The sequence below is a fragment of the Dendrobates tinctorius genome, unplaced genomic scaffold (assembly GCF_039654945.1).
Source record: "Dendrobates tinctorius isolate UK_male_01 unplaced genomic scaffold, ASM3965494v1 ptg000164l, whole genome shotgun sequence".
NCBI classification, from domain to species: domain Eukaryota; kingdom Metazoa; phylum Chordata; class Amphibia; order Anura; family Dendrobatidae; genus Dendrobates; species Dendrobates tinctorius.
This window is the reverse complement of record NW_027361831.1, coordinates 2,018,612-2,036,194: the sequence shown is the minus strand read 5'-3', so window position 1 is coordinate 2,036,194 and position 17,583 is coordinate 2,018,612. Positions and strand designations below refer to the sequence as shown.

General features: G+C 43.6%; 1 protein-coding gene across 1 annotated transcript in view; it reads left to right on the top strand.

The window, feature by feature from the left end:
* The window catches only part of LOC141052982 (uncharacterized), a 159,443-nt gene that overhangs the window by 90,288 nt on the left and 51,572 nt on the right, over positions 1-17,583 (top strand). Inside the window, 5 exon segments of the mRNA XM_073550310.1 lie at positions 6,828-7,037; positions 7,119-7,216; positions 7,424-7,514; positions 14,010-14,915; positions 16,670-16,755. Coding sequence (XP_073406411.1) covers positions 6,828-7,037; positions 7,119-7,216; positions 7,424-7,514; positions 14,010-14,915; positions 16,670-16,755 — 1,391 coding nt within the window.

The following is a 17,583-nucleotide window of genomic DNA, read 5'->3' as shown; positions in this document are numbered from 1 at the left end:
TGGACACAACAGAAGCCCCCATTGACCCACAAGAGGTGCAGCCCGTGGCAAAGCACCCCAGTGACCAGCCTAAGAGGCGGAAGGAGGGACGTTCGAGTGGACAGAGCCACAGTAGTTCCTCTAGGCCAAAGGATCCTCCTGCAGCCCCCCATGATCCGGTACCTGTCCTCATCTGCAAGGGTAAGAGATCTGCGAGAATGTATCCTAATGCAGTGTCCCCTTATGTGTTTGATTCTCAGGGGAAGAAGGCCACAGGGAAGCAGAAGCACAAGGAATGTGCCCTCTGTAGTTGCCCCTTACCAGATGGCCACCCTAAGAGATTGTGTCAGTCTTGCGTGAGACAGACGGTAGGGACGGAGATGAGGGGTAGAACGTGAGTGGAGTATCAGACTCTTACACTCTTCCCTATTTATGCAGGTAGCGGAAGAAGCTCCAAGCTTCGCTACAGACCTGAGGCAATTAATCAGGACTGAAATAAAAGCCCTATCAAAAGAAGATTCTTCTAAAAGAAGACGGGCTAGTGTTTCAGGCTCAGAATCTTCAGTCGGCCCTAGGAGGGAAGATATCTCCTCAGAGTCCTCGGCCTCCTCTTCTTCTTCCGAAGAGGATTCCAGCCGGTTCTGTTTTCCCTTGGACCAAATGGATAAATTAATTAAAACCATAAGGTCAACCATGGGGGTTGAAGAAAAAAAGACAGAACTGTCTGCTCAGGACATTATGTTCGGGGGTCTAGACCCCAGAAAGCAAAGGACTTTTCCATTAAACGAAAGAGTCCAGAGCCTGATAGACAGGGAGTGGAAAAAAACGGAAAAAAGGGGTTCTATGCCGCCTGCTTTCAAGCGAAGATACCCCTTTGAGGACCCAATAGTAAGTCGATGGGATAAGGCCCCCAAGCTGGATGCAGCGGTAGCTAAGGCCTCCAAAAAGTCATCTATACCCTTCGACGATATGGCCTCCCTTAAAGACCCCCTAGATAAAAAGGCAGATTCCTTTTTAAAGGGCACATGGGAGATGTCAGCAGGCGCCCTAAGGCCAGCAATAGCAGCCACGTGCGCAGCCAGATCCATGATGGTTTGGCTGGATCAATTGGACTCCCAGCTAAAGGATGGAACCTCGCGAGCTTCCATCCGTAAGTCTCTTCCAATTATCCAGAATGCTGCTGCCTTTCTGGCAGATGCCTCGGCAGACTCAGTAAGAATGGCGGCCAGGTCTGCAAGTTTGTCTAATTCGGCCCGAAGAGCCCTCTGGTTAAAATGCTGGCCGGGAGATATCCAAGCCAGGTCCCGTCTCTGTTCTATCCCCTGTGAGGGTGAATACTTGTTAGACCCCGTCCTAGACGAACTGTTAGAGAAAGCCGGGGATGAGGAAAAGAAATTTCCGAGTCTGCCGAATACATCCTGGAGACGTCCCTTTTCTAGGAAAGGGTATTCCCGCAGGAGGCAGGCCAGAGATCAGAACAGATGGGACAACAAGAAAACCAGAGGTACGGGCTTCATGTTCGGAGGAGGTGGGCGCCAAGAAGGTCCATCACGGGATAATAAGAAGCCGCCCCAATGACTAGTGGCTCCGGTAGGAGGAAGATTATCTGCCTTCTACCCAGCCTGGGCCAGAATCTCAAATAGCAGCTGGATACTGGGGGTGATAGCTACAGGACTGCACCTAGAGTTCTCCTGCGTTCCCCAAGATCGGTTCAGGGTAACTCCGTTCAAATCTTCCCCGCTAGAACAAGCTGCCCTGGAGACCGAGGTCCTCGAGCTACTGGACAAAAAAGTCCTGACGAGAGTTCCAGAGGAAGAGAGGGGGAAAGGCTTCTATTCCCCCCTGTTCTTGGTCCGCAAACCGGACGACTCATTTAGGGCTATATTTAACCTCAAAGCCCTCAATAAATTCCTGGTCGTACGTCCGTTTAAAATGGAAACAATTAACACCACAATAAAGATGCTGTTTCAAAACTGCTTCATGGTGGTCCTAGATCTGAAAGACGCTTACTACCATATACCCATATGTCTAGCACACCAACCTTTCCTTAGACTGGCGGTTCAGTTGGAGGGGTCAATCCAGCACTTCCAGTACGCGGCCTTACCCTTTGGGGTGGCAGTTGCGCCCCGAGTATTCACCAAAGTGATGGCAGAGGTGATGGCCCATCTGCGCGAGCTAAACATTCTAGTCGTTCCCTATCTAGATGACCTCCTTATAATAGGCAGTTCAGCCGAGCAGTGTTTAGAACAATTACAGAAAACAACGGCGGCTCTAGAGCGGTTGGGATGGCTACTTAATATCAAAAAATCCCGTTTGCAGCCATTAAAAATTCAACAATTTTTAGGCCTAACCCTAGATTCTAAAAAGCAGGAATGCCGTCTGCCCCCAGAGAAGCTGCTGCACCTGCATGGCCGGGTCCTGAACGCTTCCAACAACCCCTCCATGTCCCTCAGGAAAGCCATGTCCCTGTTGGGTTCCCTCTCATCCTGCATTCCCGCGGTCCAGTGGGCCCAAGTTCATACGAGAACTCTACAGGGCGAAGTTTTATGGTATCAGAGGATTCTTGGGGGTAACTTAGAAGGTCGACTGACCTTATCCAGAAACACAATAGAGTCCCTGGAGTGGTGGCTAGAAAGAAATAACTTGTCTAGAGGGGTCCCTTGGGAGTATAACATTACCCGCGTGGTCACCACGGATGCAAGTCCTTCCGGCTGGGGGGCGCATATGGAGGAAATTCTGGTCCAGGGCCTATGGGAACGGGATCAGATACAAATGTCTTCTAATTTGAAAGAATTGACAGCGGTAGTACACGCAGCTAAAGAGCTTCATATGTATCTATAGGGCCATCACGTACGAGTTCTCTCGGACAATCGAGTGGCCGTGGCCTATATCAACCACCAAGGCGGAACTCGATCCAAAACTCTGATGAATGTGGCAGGACAGTTGTTCCAGCTAGCAGAGCGGCATTTTTTATCTCTCACGGCTCTTCACATAAGAGGAAAAGTGAACGTCGCGGCAGATTTCCTAAGCCGCAATCTGTTAAAACAAGGAGAGTGGGCCTTAAACACCTCCATTTTCGTTCAGATCATGCAGAGATGGGGGGTCATCCAGAGGTGGATCTATTCGCCACCAAGGAGAACTCGAAAACGAGACAGTTTTGCTCCCTAAATCCCAGGGAGACTCCTCTGGCAGTAGATGCGCTACTGATAAAATGGGACTTCAGGCTAGCCTACGCCTTTCCTGCCCTAGCTCTACTTCCTCTGGTGTTGAGGAAGATCAGGAAGGACAGGGCAAGGGTCATAGTCATCGCCCCGTTCTGGCCCAGAAGAGCATGGTTCTCGAACCTCAGGATCATGTCGGTAGACGATCCTTGAGTTCTCCCGGACATCCCGGACCTTCTGTCCCAAGGCCCGGTCTTCCACCCTCAGGTGGCTGGCCTACATCTCACGGCGTGGAATTTGAGCGGTCACTGCTAAAAAGTAAAGGCTTCTCCCCAGACCTAATTGACACTCTACTAAAAAGTAGGAAAGTGGTGACAACTAAGATTTACATCAGAATTTGGAAAAGATTCCTGCAAAGCTCAAATATAAATACTGATGATTCCGTCCCTATAGGCCAGATCTTGGAATTTTTACAAAAAGGGCTGGACCTGGGTCTCTCCACCAGTACCCTTAAAGTACAGGTATCCGCCTTAGGGGCCCTCTTTAGCTGCAACATCGCGGCTAATTACTGGGTCAATAGGTTTATCAAAGCAGCGAGTAGATCCAGACCAATAGTAAAGAATAGACTCACGCCATGGGATTTGAACCTAGTCCTCACAGCTATGACAGAAGTGCCATTTGAACCCATCTCGTCAGCCTCTATTAGGAGCCTGTCCCTCAAGATAGCTTTCCTGATAGCCATAACGTCAGCCCGTAGGGTAAGCGACATTCAGGCATTGTCTAGGCGCCCACCTTTTCTTCAGGTAAAAGAGGATAGGGTAATACTTAGACCTGACCCAGCGTATTTACCAAAAGTAGCCTCCAGCTTTCATAGGTCGCAGGAAATAGTCCTTCCATCCTTCCTCCCTAAACCAACTAATGAGAAAGAGGAGAAGCTACACACTTTAGATGTTAGGAGATGCCTCTTGGAGTATCTAGCGGCTACCGATCCCTGGAAGAAGGACAATGCCCTCTTTGTCTCCTACCAAGGCCCTAGGAAAGGTCTTAGGGTGTCCAAAAGTACACTAGCCAGATGGATTAGAGAAGCAATCTCGTTAGCTTATACCTCAAAAGGTAGAGTAGCTCCGGAGAAATTGAAGGCGCATTCCACCAGAGCCGTGGCGACCTCGTGGGCCGAGAGATCGGAAGTCTCCATCGACCAGATTTGTAAGGCGGCCACTTGGTCCTCTCCGAGCACTTTTTATAGTCATTATAGGCTAGACTTGGGTGCTTCTGCAGATCTCTCCTTCGGTATCAGGGTTCTGCAGGCTGTAGTCCCCCCCCTAAAGTAGTGATTACTCTCTGTAATTCTCTCAGGTGGTGCTTTCATGGACGACCGAATAAAGTCTTAGTTACTCACCGGTTAATGGTATTTTTCGGAGTCCATGACAGCACCCATAGATTCCCTTACCTTAGTCAATTTGGGTGTGCACGTCTTCCCTTTGTACATATCCACGGGTGATAAAAATTTAAGTATTAATATTGTTGTACATATAATCATGCATTAACCTTGGAGGTCCTCTTTTATGCTCTGTAATCCAACTGATGCGTGGGAGGGGTGCCGCCCTTTTGTATCTGTAGGTTTTCCTGTTCCTAGGAAGGGCGGATCCCTCTCTCAGGTGGTGCTGTCATGGACTCCGAAAAATACCGTTAACCGGTGAGTAACTAAGACTTTTTCGATACCAAATATGATTATCTGTTTATTTTCATTTTCTTCATTTTGGAAGCGGAGAAAGGGAAGTGGTTTTTTATGTATATAATGTCTGTTCTTTTCCTCAACTTTGTACTTTATTTTGTGGCCGCCCTAGGGAACTGGATCCTGTGGTCTTATACTATATACTGCATTACTATTGTATTGCAGAACATGTGTGATCAGCTCCCATCATCCCGCCTCTCCCCTACCTTCTAAGTCTCCAATTATAGGATATATTGATAGAAAAATCACGCTTCTCCCTTAAAGAAAAGCCCGTGACTGAGCTTCACAGGAGGGCGAACATGGCAGTTAGAAGATATTCACCAGCACACAGTCAATGACAATATTTAAACAATTAAATTGCAGTGATCGGAGCTAGCTCCAGTTGCTGCACTTACACATACACTCACTGGCCACTTTATTAGGTACACCATGCTAGTAACGGGTTGGACCCCCTTTTGCCTTCAGAACTGCCTCAATTCTTCGTGGCAGAGATTCAACAAGGTGCTGGAAGCATTCCTCAGAGATTTTGGACCATATTGACATGATGGCATCACACAGTTGGCGCAGATTTGTCGGCTGCACATCCCTGATGCGAATCTCCCGTTCCACCACATCCCAAAGATGCTCTATTGGATTGAGATCTGGTGACTGAGGAGGCCATTTGAGTACAGTGAACTCATTGTCATGTTCAAGAAACCAATCTGAGATGAATCGAGCTTTATGACATGGCGCATTATCCTGCTGAAAGTAGCCATCAGATGCCTGTTCTTAGCTGAGAGGAGTGGTACCCAGTGTGGTCTTCTGCTGCTGTAGCCCATCTGCCTCAAAGTTCGACGCACTGTGCGTTCAGAGATGCTCTTCTGCCTACCTTGGTTGTAACGGGTGGCAATTTGAGTCACTGTTGCCTTTCTATCAGCTCGAACCAGTATGCCCATTCTCCTCTGACCTCTGGCATCAACAAGGCATTTCCGGCCACAGAACTGCCGCTCACTGGTTTTTTTTTCTTTTTCGGACCATTCTCTGTAAACCCTAGAGATGGTTGTGCGTGAAAATCCCAGTAGATCAGCAGTTTCTGAAATACTCAGACCAGCCCTTCTGGCACCAACAATCATGCCACGTTCAAAGGCACTCAAATCACCTTTCTTCCCCATACTGATGCTCGGTTTGAACTGCAGGAGATTGTCTTGACCATGTCTACATGCCTAAATGCACTGAGTTGCCGCCATGTGATTGGCTGATTAGAAATTAAGTCTTAACACACAGTTGGACAGGTGTACCTAATAAAGTGGCCAGTGAGTGTAGATGTCAGCTGTGTAACACAGACGTCATATGCCTGATCGGACACGAAAAAAGATTACAGCCCAGGGAACACGGGAAACATTCATGCATGTGGTGATGGAGTCAGTGATGGACTTTGGCTGGATATGTTTCTAGAGCTGTAGTAGGAGATGAAGATGTCATCCTCATCATGAAGTAGTTATTTCTCATGTCACGTGTAATGAATATCTCCTGCAGTATTGCTAATGCCGATTCCAGGGTCGGTAAATGAGATGAGAATTAGCAATTAAAGAGATGTTGGCTATGTAACACAGACTACATCTGTCTGATCTGACACGACAAGATTATATCCGGGGGAGCACAGGAAACATTCATACAGGCGACCGGTGGTGTTGTAGTCAGTGACGGACTCTGGCCAGATATATTATCCAGAACCATAGTAAAAGATGAAGATGTCCTCACCATGAAGTAGTTATTCCTCATGTCACGTGTAATGAATATCTCCTGCAGTATTGTTAATGCCGATTCCAGTGCCGGTAAATGAGACGAGAATTAGCATTATGGAAGATGAGAAACAATTAGCTGCCGACTCCGAGGGAGAAACTGCTTGTTTCTGTGGCCTAAAATATATGTTTTATTTGGTTAGGTTCCCTGCCAGTCTCTTATTTCCTGGTGAGTCCCGACGAACCTGTTACCCTTATTGTTAATCAGTAGCCCTATCAGGGGATCTTGGAGAAGACAGTATCATTGTATGTATCAAGTTCCTTTAACGTGTCAGGATGTCACCATACATTACTTCATGGAGGAGTGGGAGTATTTAGAAGAACACAAAGATTTGTACAAGGACGTCATGATGGAGGTTCCCCAGCCCCCCACATCTCCAGGTAATAGACAGGGCTAAATACACACAGCCTATAATTCTGTATGTTAAGAGTGAATTCAGTCTCTGTATGTGTTTCCTCCAGATCTCTCCAATAATAGGACAACACCAGAGAGATGTCCCCGTCCTCTTCTTCCACAGGACTGTAAACAAGAAAATCCCGATGTTCCTCAGGATCATCAGGTAGATGGAGAGAAAGTGTCATGAGATCTCTCCTATGATGTGTAAACGGTTGTGAAGGTCTTGTGCTCAGTTTTGTTGTATCTACCAGTGTTACATGTATTATATATTTTATACTTGTGTAATGAGAACGTCGGAGATGGCAGGATTAGAGCTGATCATAGCTGTGACTTCTCCATCTGTCTGTGACTTTTACAACATTTGTTTCAGGAAAAAGATCTTACCCATAATAATATTACAGAGACATATGTGAGGAGTGATGACGGGTGTAAAGAAGAGATTCCTACGTATGACTACCCAGGTGAGTAGGAACCAGTAAATGCAGAGAAGTCACAGTCTTCTCAGTCACTGGTTGTGGCTGCTTTATAATTGCTGTAGTCCGGGTATATCACAATCAAGTAGTCACCATACTGCCACTGATCCATCACTTCCTGCTCCATCCTAAACTGGCCCTGTTGCTTCGGGCATTGCTGGACCTTTTTCTGGAGTGAAATCCATGACAATGGGGTATTCGAGATTCAAGGTAGCTTCCAGGTCCCTATATTGTACTTATGCCCCCATATTGTAGTTTTGTTCCCATCTACATACCCATATTGTAGTAATGTTCCCATATTTTATATCCCCTATTGTGCCGCTCTTCACATACACACATATTAAAAAGACAAACAAAAAGAAAGATTCTTCTCATGTGACCTCTGTTCTCTTGGAGTCTTTTCTGCACATGTGGCCCGCAAGCACTGTAGATCCCTTGAAGATCGCAACCTGGTTGAGGAGTGGCTGACGGCAGCTCTTCATTTCAGCTGAATGTGCGTCCTTGGATGCACATTCAATGGAAATGTATTGCCACTCAGAGACACTCTGCACGACACTACCAATGCCAGACACTGGCCAATCAGAGGCCAGCAGATGACATCTGTGTGCTGGCACATGGCTGTGATGTCATACGCTGCCACGTCAGCATGCCTTTGTCAGTTGCTGATTGGCCAGGGGCTGGCAGTGACATTGCTGTGCAGAGAGCCGGTATCGGCACAACAATACATTTCAATTGAATGTGGGTCCAATGATGCATATTCAATTGAAGTAAAGTGCTGCCGTTGGCATCTCCTGGACCAGGCCATGATCATCAAGGGATCTACTGTGCCTACTGGCCACATGAAGCAGCCTCAGGGTCCTCATACGGTCTGCGGGCTACGTCTTTGAAACCCCTGATCTAGATCGATATGTTTTGAAACTCTCAATTTGCATGACCTTAAAAGAGATCCTACAGCAAATAATTAATAAATAACATTTCCCCTATTACATCAGCATCACTTCTCAAACATCATTTTGTAATTTTTAGGAAGTTACAAGGCTTAAACTGTTTAGCAGCAAGTGTTCCTATGTTCCAAGAGATTTACAAAACCTTTTTTTGGTGGAACTAAAAAAAATCCCTAAGTTTGTTTGAGGGGCCTATATCTTATAAAACTGCACTCCTCATACTATCCAAAACTACATTCAGAAAGTTTATTAACCCTTTACTAAGCGGAATGTAAAAATGAAAAATTCCTCTTTTTTTATTAAAATGTTCATTTATGTTTCAGTTTTTTTTTTAAAAAAAAAAAGTGAAGTAGGAAATAGACTGCTCATAGAAACATAGAATGTTAGATGGAAGGACCTCCAGCGTTGTGTCCAAATCCCTGCTCAATGCAGAATTCACTAAACATCTTAGACATATCTGTCCAGCTTCTGCTTGAAGACTTCCATTGAAGGAGAATTCGCCACCTCTCGTGGCAGCCTGTCCAACTCAGTGATCACCCTCCCTGTCCAAAACAATTTTCTGATATCTAATCTGTATCTTATCCTTTTCCGTTTCATCCCATTTCATCTCGGAGTCTAGCTTGTTTGAAAGCGGTGAAGTCATCTTGTGTTTTCTTCCAATGCCACGCCACAACCTTGGACACTTGCCAAAGCTTTTTAATGAGGTTATTGTGCCAGGGTTGTGAATTGATTCCCTACACTCTGCCATGTACGAGAGGGGCAACTGAGTCAATAGCTAATGCAAAAGTGGCATTGTAGAAAGCATTGGCACTGTCTGTTTTGTGGAGTGAATATGAAAATGATGATGATCTCTCTAGAAAGTGACATCACTTAAGATATTTATAGACCGCTATTAATTCTTCTCTTAGCCTTCTTTTTTGCAAGCTAAACACTTACAGATCTATTTACCATTCCTTGTAAGACATAGTTTGCAGTCCACTCACCATCCTGGTAGCTCTTCTCTGAAACACTGTAACAAGGTTAATGTGTTTTTTTATATTATGGTACCCAAAACTGGACACAGAGGATTAGAAAGGGATAATTACTTCACATGATGTGACTATATGCTTCTCTTAATACATCCCAGAACCGTCTTTGCCTTTCTTGCTGTTGCATTGTAGGTACGTGTGCCGACTGGGGGGGTGGTCCCTTTCGGCCTCGGAAGAGATGGGAGGCAGATGCAGAAATCTGTTCAATCAGGTCTAAACTTTATTGGGTGTTATCTTGACATCCACAGCAGACACAACAGCTTCTGCTCCTTGGCCTGGGTACCTGTTACCTTCCTTCTGCTTCAATTGACAAAGACCCACCGTGGCTGCCGTTAGACCCATGGCCACAGCGCTTCCCCCTGGCTAAGTCACCCTGCTGTACACCTACTCACTCTTCGGTACCCAAACCTTCCGTCAGCCACCGCCGTTCTTTCCTGTGGTTGCCTTCACAGGGCCACCCCCCTCTCCAAGCAACAGTCTCTGACTCTCCTCTGTCCTTCCTGAGCCTCTCCTCTTTCTGTCCTCTCCTGTGCTATTCTCACTTCTCTCTTCCGCGTGGGTGTCTCTCCGCCCTGCCCCTGGGACTCTCCTTCCTTATATCTCCTTTTGCTGGAAATCCCCTTACCAGTCCCGTAACTCTGCCTACCATGACTATGCGGTTTCCTAGCCTTAAGCTGCTGTTAAGCCCTTTTCTCACTGCTCTGTCTCCATCTTGTGGCCAAAACCTGGTACTACGTCATCCTGCACTAATTCCCAGCTGTTACCCATATACATACAATAAAGCATAGTGCACATCACCCTTTACATGTTCTTTCCATCTCAGACAGGTCCATAGGTCAGTCCACCCCCTAAAGCATCACTGTTGACTCATGTGCAGTCTGTGTTCTATTAGTATACCCAAGTCTTTTTCACATGTACTGTTGCTTAGTTATATTCCTTCCATTCTGAACATATAATTTTTGCTTTTCTTACCCAGTTGTAGAATTTTGCATTGCTCCCTGTTAAATACCATTATATGAGTTACTGTCCATTGCTCAAGCTCACCACCCATATTGAAAAGTTTCCTACCTCCCATATACTAATGTGCCACAAACAGGAATTTTATATCACCAACCAATTCCCATTTTATTTAGGTGTATCCATATAAATGTCCCACCCTGTAGATCCTTCTGAATACTATTTCTGTCTTCTCTAGTGTTAGCTGTCCCTCCTAGCTTTACATCATCTTCAAATTTCATTATTTTACATTCAGTTCCCTTAGCAAATATGATTTATAAAAATGTTGAACACCACTGAGGCCAATGATATATTATTCTGGATGTTCTCCTTAACACCTTAATGTCCAATGACGGACACAGTCCGTCATCAGACATCTCCCCTGCTTTGATGAGGGCTACGGCGCTGAGCCCGCATCAAAGCCGGGACATGTCAGCTATTTTGAACAGCTGACATGTGCCCGCAATAGGCGCGAGTGGAATCGCCGTCCGCACGCTCCTATTAACTAGTTAAATCCCGCTGTCAAAGCTGACAGCGGGCATTTACATAGCACTTCCGGCCGCCGGGCCGAAAGTAAGCTCATCGCCGACCCCCGTCACGTGATCGTGGGTCGGCGTCATGTTGCCTGGACAACCAGAGGTCTCATAGAGACCTCTATGGTTGTTCCAGGCTGATGGCTTTCAGCGTCGCCCGGTGGTCGGCGCTGAAAGCACAGGAGTAAATCTGCTACATATGGGCGATCTCCTCATCGCCCATATGTAGCAGAGCCGATCGAGTTGTGCATGTTTCAAGCCTCCTATGGAGGCTATTGAAGCATGCCAAAAGTAAAAAAAAATGTTAAAAAATAAAAAAAAACCTAAAAGATCAAATCACCCCCCTTTCGCCCCAATCAAAATAAAACAGTAAAAAAATCCCACATACACATATTAGGTATCGCCGCGTTCAGAATCGCCCGATCTATCAATAAAAAAAAGCATTAACCCGATCGCCAAACGGCGTAGCGAGAAAAAAGTCAAAACCCCAGAATTATGTTTTTTTGATCGCTGTGACAATGCATTAAAATACAATAACGGGCGATCAAAAGAACTTGTCTGCATAAAAGTGGTATCATTAAAAATGTCAGCTCGGCACGCAAAAAATAAGCCCTCACCCGACCCCAGATCACGAAAAATGGAGACGCTACGGGTCATGGAAAATGGTGTTGTTTTTTTTTGTTTTTGTTTTTTTAGCAAACTTTGGAATTTTTTTTCACCACTTAGATAAAAAAGAACCTAGACATGTTTGGTGTCTATGAACTCGTAATGACCTGGAGAACCGTAATGGCAGGTCACTTTTAGCATTTAGTCAACCTACCAAAAGAGCCAAGCAAAAAACAAGTGTGGGATTGCACTTTTTTTGCAATTTCACCGCACTTGGAATTTTTTTCCCATTTTGTAGTACACGACATGGTAAAATCAATGGTGTTGTTCAAAAGTGAAGAGTAAAGAAAATCTGTAGTTCCAGCTGCGTAAAAACCACTTTAACTTGCTTTATTTGTGTTCAGTAAAACAGGATGTCAAATGACAATAAATTCTCTCCAGGACATGCCAATACACATGGGACAGGTTTCAGGCTTTACGCGTTTCGATCTGTATGATCTTTATCAAAAGCCAGATATTAGATATTAGAAAAAAACAGGATATATGAATGTAAAAGTTAACGTTACAATGAAGTAAACCATGAAAAAATCTTTACCTGTTGGAATAGTATGTAGAGGTCCACCCGAGTATGACCCCCTCCCCCCCCGCAACGCACGTTTCGGCAAATGGCCTTTCCTGTTATGATCGAGTCACCGAGGAGGAAAAAAACAAAACACAAGCTCAGCCCAGAAAATCAGAGAGGTTGGAAACTAGCGGATTGCAGACCCCTGATCCTATCACACAACTAGCAGTAGCCGTGGAGTGTTCCTATGGTGATCCTAGACACCTCGTCACAGCCGGAGATCTACACAAGCCTAAAGAGAGAAAAGAGAAAAACTGACTGCCCCAGAGCAGACCCCAAAGCAATAGGCAGCCCCCAACATATAATGACGGTGAAGCAAGATGAAAACACTAACACAGACAGAAAGATAGGTTGAGCAAACAATGGGGCCCAAGCTAACTAAAAAGGACATGACAGAAAAGCTGCTGTCTGCAATCCAAGAAAACCCTGCCAAAAAATACTACCAACACAACTGATAAGCAACAAGGACCCTAAAGTTACTAGACTTCAAACCCTATATCAGCACTCAGAATATTCTGGAAGCAGAGCAAAAGAGAACACTGATCAAGGAAAAAGAATCCAGCACGCCCCTGGCTGGGGATGGCTGAACTCAAAAAAACAAGGTAAACAAAACCAAAACTAATAAGTTCAATAGCAGAGCAAAAACTTATCTTTTGGAAGCAGGAATCAGACTGGTCTCCAAGAATCCAGCAGAGAAATCACCAGCGACTCAGAAGGGTGTCGGCTGCCTAATATTCAATCTGTAGTTCCCGTTACCCAGTCACGATCCACCTGATCAGGTGTTTGGTTTCTTTCATCCAAATCATCCTCACTACCTTCCTTCACCAGAAGAGGGAGATCCTCAGACACAAAAGATGAATGAACAGATGAGCTCACAATACTTTCCCCTTGATAAAGGCCATTTGCCGAAACGTGCATTGGGGGGTCATACTCGGGTGGACCTCTACATACTATTCCAACAGGTAAAGATTTTTTCATGGTTTACTTCATTGTAACATTAACTTTCACATTCATTTATCCTGTTTGGTTCTAATATCTAAAATTGGGGATGGGTGTTATGTACATTCAATATTACCATCATAATCATGTCAAAGTCACCTGTGTTCCCCTTTTTTGTCCGTTTGCCCCTTGTATGCCCCACTTGGTCGCCTTTGTGCTACTATGGTCATGTCTGACTCAATTCCCTTTTCCTTATCTCCTGATCATGCTACAATAAAGATTTAATTTTATATCTTTTGTAAACATCTAGTCTCTTGGACTTTTTTTGATCGCTTGTTTTTCTTGTGCTAATGTTCATGTTTTTTGCGATTGTCCATACTAATCCATGTATTAGCTCATTACATATTATTGTTTACTAGTATATGTTACAGAATTGCTCTAGTTATTCTAATGGGTTTTTTATCCTTAATATGGTTAAGAACTCAGGGATGCAGGTGTGAGTCGTCAGAATAGCTGCTGTGTGACAAGGTCCCAACGATCGCCGTATCGTTGCTGCATTGTTGAGTAGATCTGCTTGTTTGACAGTTTACTAGCGACCATTTAGTGACGTACCAGCTATCCTTACCAGGTCATATCGTTGTTGGGATCGCTGGAGCGTCGCTATGTGTAATAGGACCCTTAAGGTCTACTGTTTAATTGTGATCTGCTATTGTCTTACTGAATAATTTGAATTGAGATATTGCTATCAACCTTTCATGTACAAATGTAAAATTATAACAATGTTTTATTCAAAAATATTTTGTTTTCATTTTTAGCAGATGACTGTAGCAGGAGATCAGAGGGACATCTGACATCTTCTTTATCTAAATCGGATGACCTTTGTAACACAAAAGATACAAAAGAAGATAAAGATAATTTTTCAGATAGACCTTCATCTTCTCGCAGTGAAGATATATCATCTGATCCTTTAAAACAGATCCCATCTTCTGATTCATCACGGAAATATTTTAACAGCAAAACAAATCATGTGAAACAGATGAGAACTCACACACTGGAAAAACCATATTCATGTTCAGAATTTGAGAAACGTTTAGCATCTGAGTCACATCTTACTGTACACGAGAAAATTCACAAAGGGGAAAAGTCATATTCCTGCTCGGAACACGGGAAATATTTTAAACCGAAATCAACTTTTGTTAGACAGGAGAGCACTCACACAATAAAGAAGCCATATTCATGCACAGAATGTGGGAAAGTTTTTAAGTATAAATCACGTCTTGTTGCACATGAAAGAATTCACACAGGGGAGAAGCCATATTCCTGCTCAGAATGTGGGAAATATTTTAGCCATAAATCAATTCTTGTTAGACATGAGAGAACTCACACAGTGGAAAAGCCATATTCATGCTCAGATTGTGGGAAATATTTTAGCCATAAATCAATTCTTGCTGGGCACCAGAGAATTCACACAGGGGAGAAGCCATATTCATGCTCAGATTGTGGGAAATATTTTAGCAGGAAAACAAATCTTGTTATACACCAGAGAATTCACTCAGGAGAGAAGCCATATTCATGTTTAGAATGTGAGAAATATTTTATGCTTAAATCCCATCTGGTTAGACACCAGAGAATTCACACAGGGGAGAAGCCATATTCATGTTCAGCATGTGGGAAATGTTTTAGCCAGAAATCGCATCTTGTTAATCCTACACTTGGGACCCGTTTTATTAGCCAAATTTGATCCAACATTAGATGAACATTTGTAAAATTCTATACGCTATATTTTAGCAAAAAATAGTATAAGATTTTGTTTAATTGATCCCACTTCATTCTCCCATTTACTTTTTCCTGTTCCCTCATTATGACATAAGATATCCAGGATGATATTATCTTGCTATTGCAATTATTCAGTAACAAATTGGATGGTTTTTTTTTTTTTTTTTAAATCTCCCTTTTTCCATAAAGTTTTTTTTCCCATTAACAAAGTACATTCTAATCAATAAATCTTGGAATAAAAAGAAGTTTCACTACTGGATGTGTTAAAAGATTGCTCCTGTGCGGAGAGAACCTTAGAAATGTGCCCCGTACTGTGTAATAGCTGTGTCTGACCGTACAGGGACATGTTCTGAACATACCACATGTCCTGGGCAGGGGAAAAAACAAGTGGATGCAGACAGGACAGGACGGGATCACAGCTGATTCTTCCTGTGAGGTAAAATATTTTAACTGGAGTTGAAATGTTTTACCTCACAGAATCTGTGATGCCACACTGTCCTGCCTGTATACTCTTTTACTTCCTCACCTGCCCATGAGCTGTGATCTGTTAAGACCCTTTTCTCCATGGTCAGACACAGCCATTACACAGTACACAGCAGGGGCACATTTATACGATTATCTCAGCACAGGAATATATTTTTTTTTAACATATCCAATTGTGGAACTTTATTACTCCAAGTTCTCTTGATTAAAATGTACTTTGTACAGGGGAAAACAACTGAAAAGCTCGCTACTGCAATTATAGCTATGAAAAACACAAAGGAATTTGGAATTGGCAATCCCCCTCTTCTAGAGATAAAGCAGCCTTTTATTTTAAATACTTATTTGGTATCCTTATTGGGCTATTTTAAAAAACAAAATGCTGGGAATATTTTTTTCTTTTAATCGGATATTTTTATTTCAAATTTTAAAGAGAAATTTCAATAAAACACCCTCCATACCTTTCCTTTCTCCATTTCTCCCGATCTGGAATGCTAGCATTCAATTATCTATAAAGAGACCCCCTGTACTGAAATATTAGGGCTACAGCAGCATCATATGTTATACAGAGGTATACCGCTATCTCCATAATTCTCTGTACAAGGACATATAGACCAGACAAGGTCCTCATATTAAGGCAGTTTCTATTATTCTCAATCGCTCTTTATATGAATAAGATCAGTGAGTCTTATTATACCGAGCAGAGAAGCTCCGGAGACTATGACCCCTTTCCCGGTATTATATGCTGGAGGCCAGGCCCGGAGTATCCAGCAACGGGGGCCTGGAATCTCTCATTCTTGGCTCTATCATTTCTTGTAGAATAAATCCCTTTCTCATACAGTCCTGAAGTAATGACTTTGTTAATCATGTTTTGTAAGAGGATTAATCTGAATCTATCTAAATGTTATCAATTTATGTGTAAGAAACAATAAACGTCCTTCCGCAGTTTTACCGTGTGTGTAGTGTCATTTCTTTTACATACCCTAACAAACAAAGCTTGGGGTCTCAGACCAAACCTTCTGATTATGGTATATTTACAACTCTAGGTTGGGTAACTCAACACTGTCAGCTGCATCCAATGAGTATATGGTTCCTCCTCTGTAATTAACTGATTGCTTAAGAGATGCCTAATATTTATGGAGGTGGAATTATCAGACATAAATATGGTTTTCTACTGATGTATGATAGTGGATAATACTATATCCAATCTATTGGCCAGTACTTTTCCCAATATTTAGACATCCAGTACTTTTCCCAATATTTAGACATAAACTGTCTAAAGAGAGACAGGCCAGTATGAATCTAGTAAGAAGGCATCATTACCAGGCTTTGGCAAGACAACAACAATGGTGTACTGCACTGATGGTGGCAAAGATCCCCTAACCGTATATTTATTAAACACTTCCACTAAAGGGTGACAAAATCTTTATTTCTTTTGTATATTTTCCTTGGAAGGCCATCCACCCAAGGAGGCTTTTCAGTGGTCGTACATCCTATAGTTACAATGTTTCCAAGATTAGAGAAGCTTTTAGGAAAGTCGTTTGATTCCGTAGGTGGTGTTGCCAGATTGGCCTGATGGAGAAATGACATGATCTCATTCATTGTTTGCGATAGTGTAGGAGTATACATTGCTCAAAAAAATAAAGGGAACACTTAAACAACTGAGTATAACTCCAAGTAAATCAAACTTCTGTGAAATCAAACTGTCCACTTAGGAAGCAACACTGATTGACAATAAATTTCACATGCTGTTGTGCAAATGGAATAGACGATAGATGGAAACTACTGGCAATTATCAAGACACCCTCAAAAAAGGAGTGGTTCTGCAGGTGGGGACCACAGACCACATCTCAGTACCAATGCATTCTGGCTGATGTTTTGGTCACTTTTGACTGTTAGTTGTGCTTTCACACTCATGGTAGCATGAGACGTACTCTACAACCCACACAAGTAGCCCAGGTAGTGCATCTCATCCAGGATGGCATATCACTGCAAGCTGTGTCAAGAAGGTTTACTGTGTTTGTCATCGTAGTGTCCAGAGGCTGGAGGCGCTACCAGGAGACAGGCCAGTACACAAGGAGATGTGGAGGGAGCCGTAAGAGGGCAACAACCCAGCAGCAGGACCGGTACCTT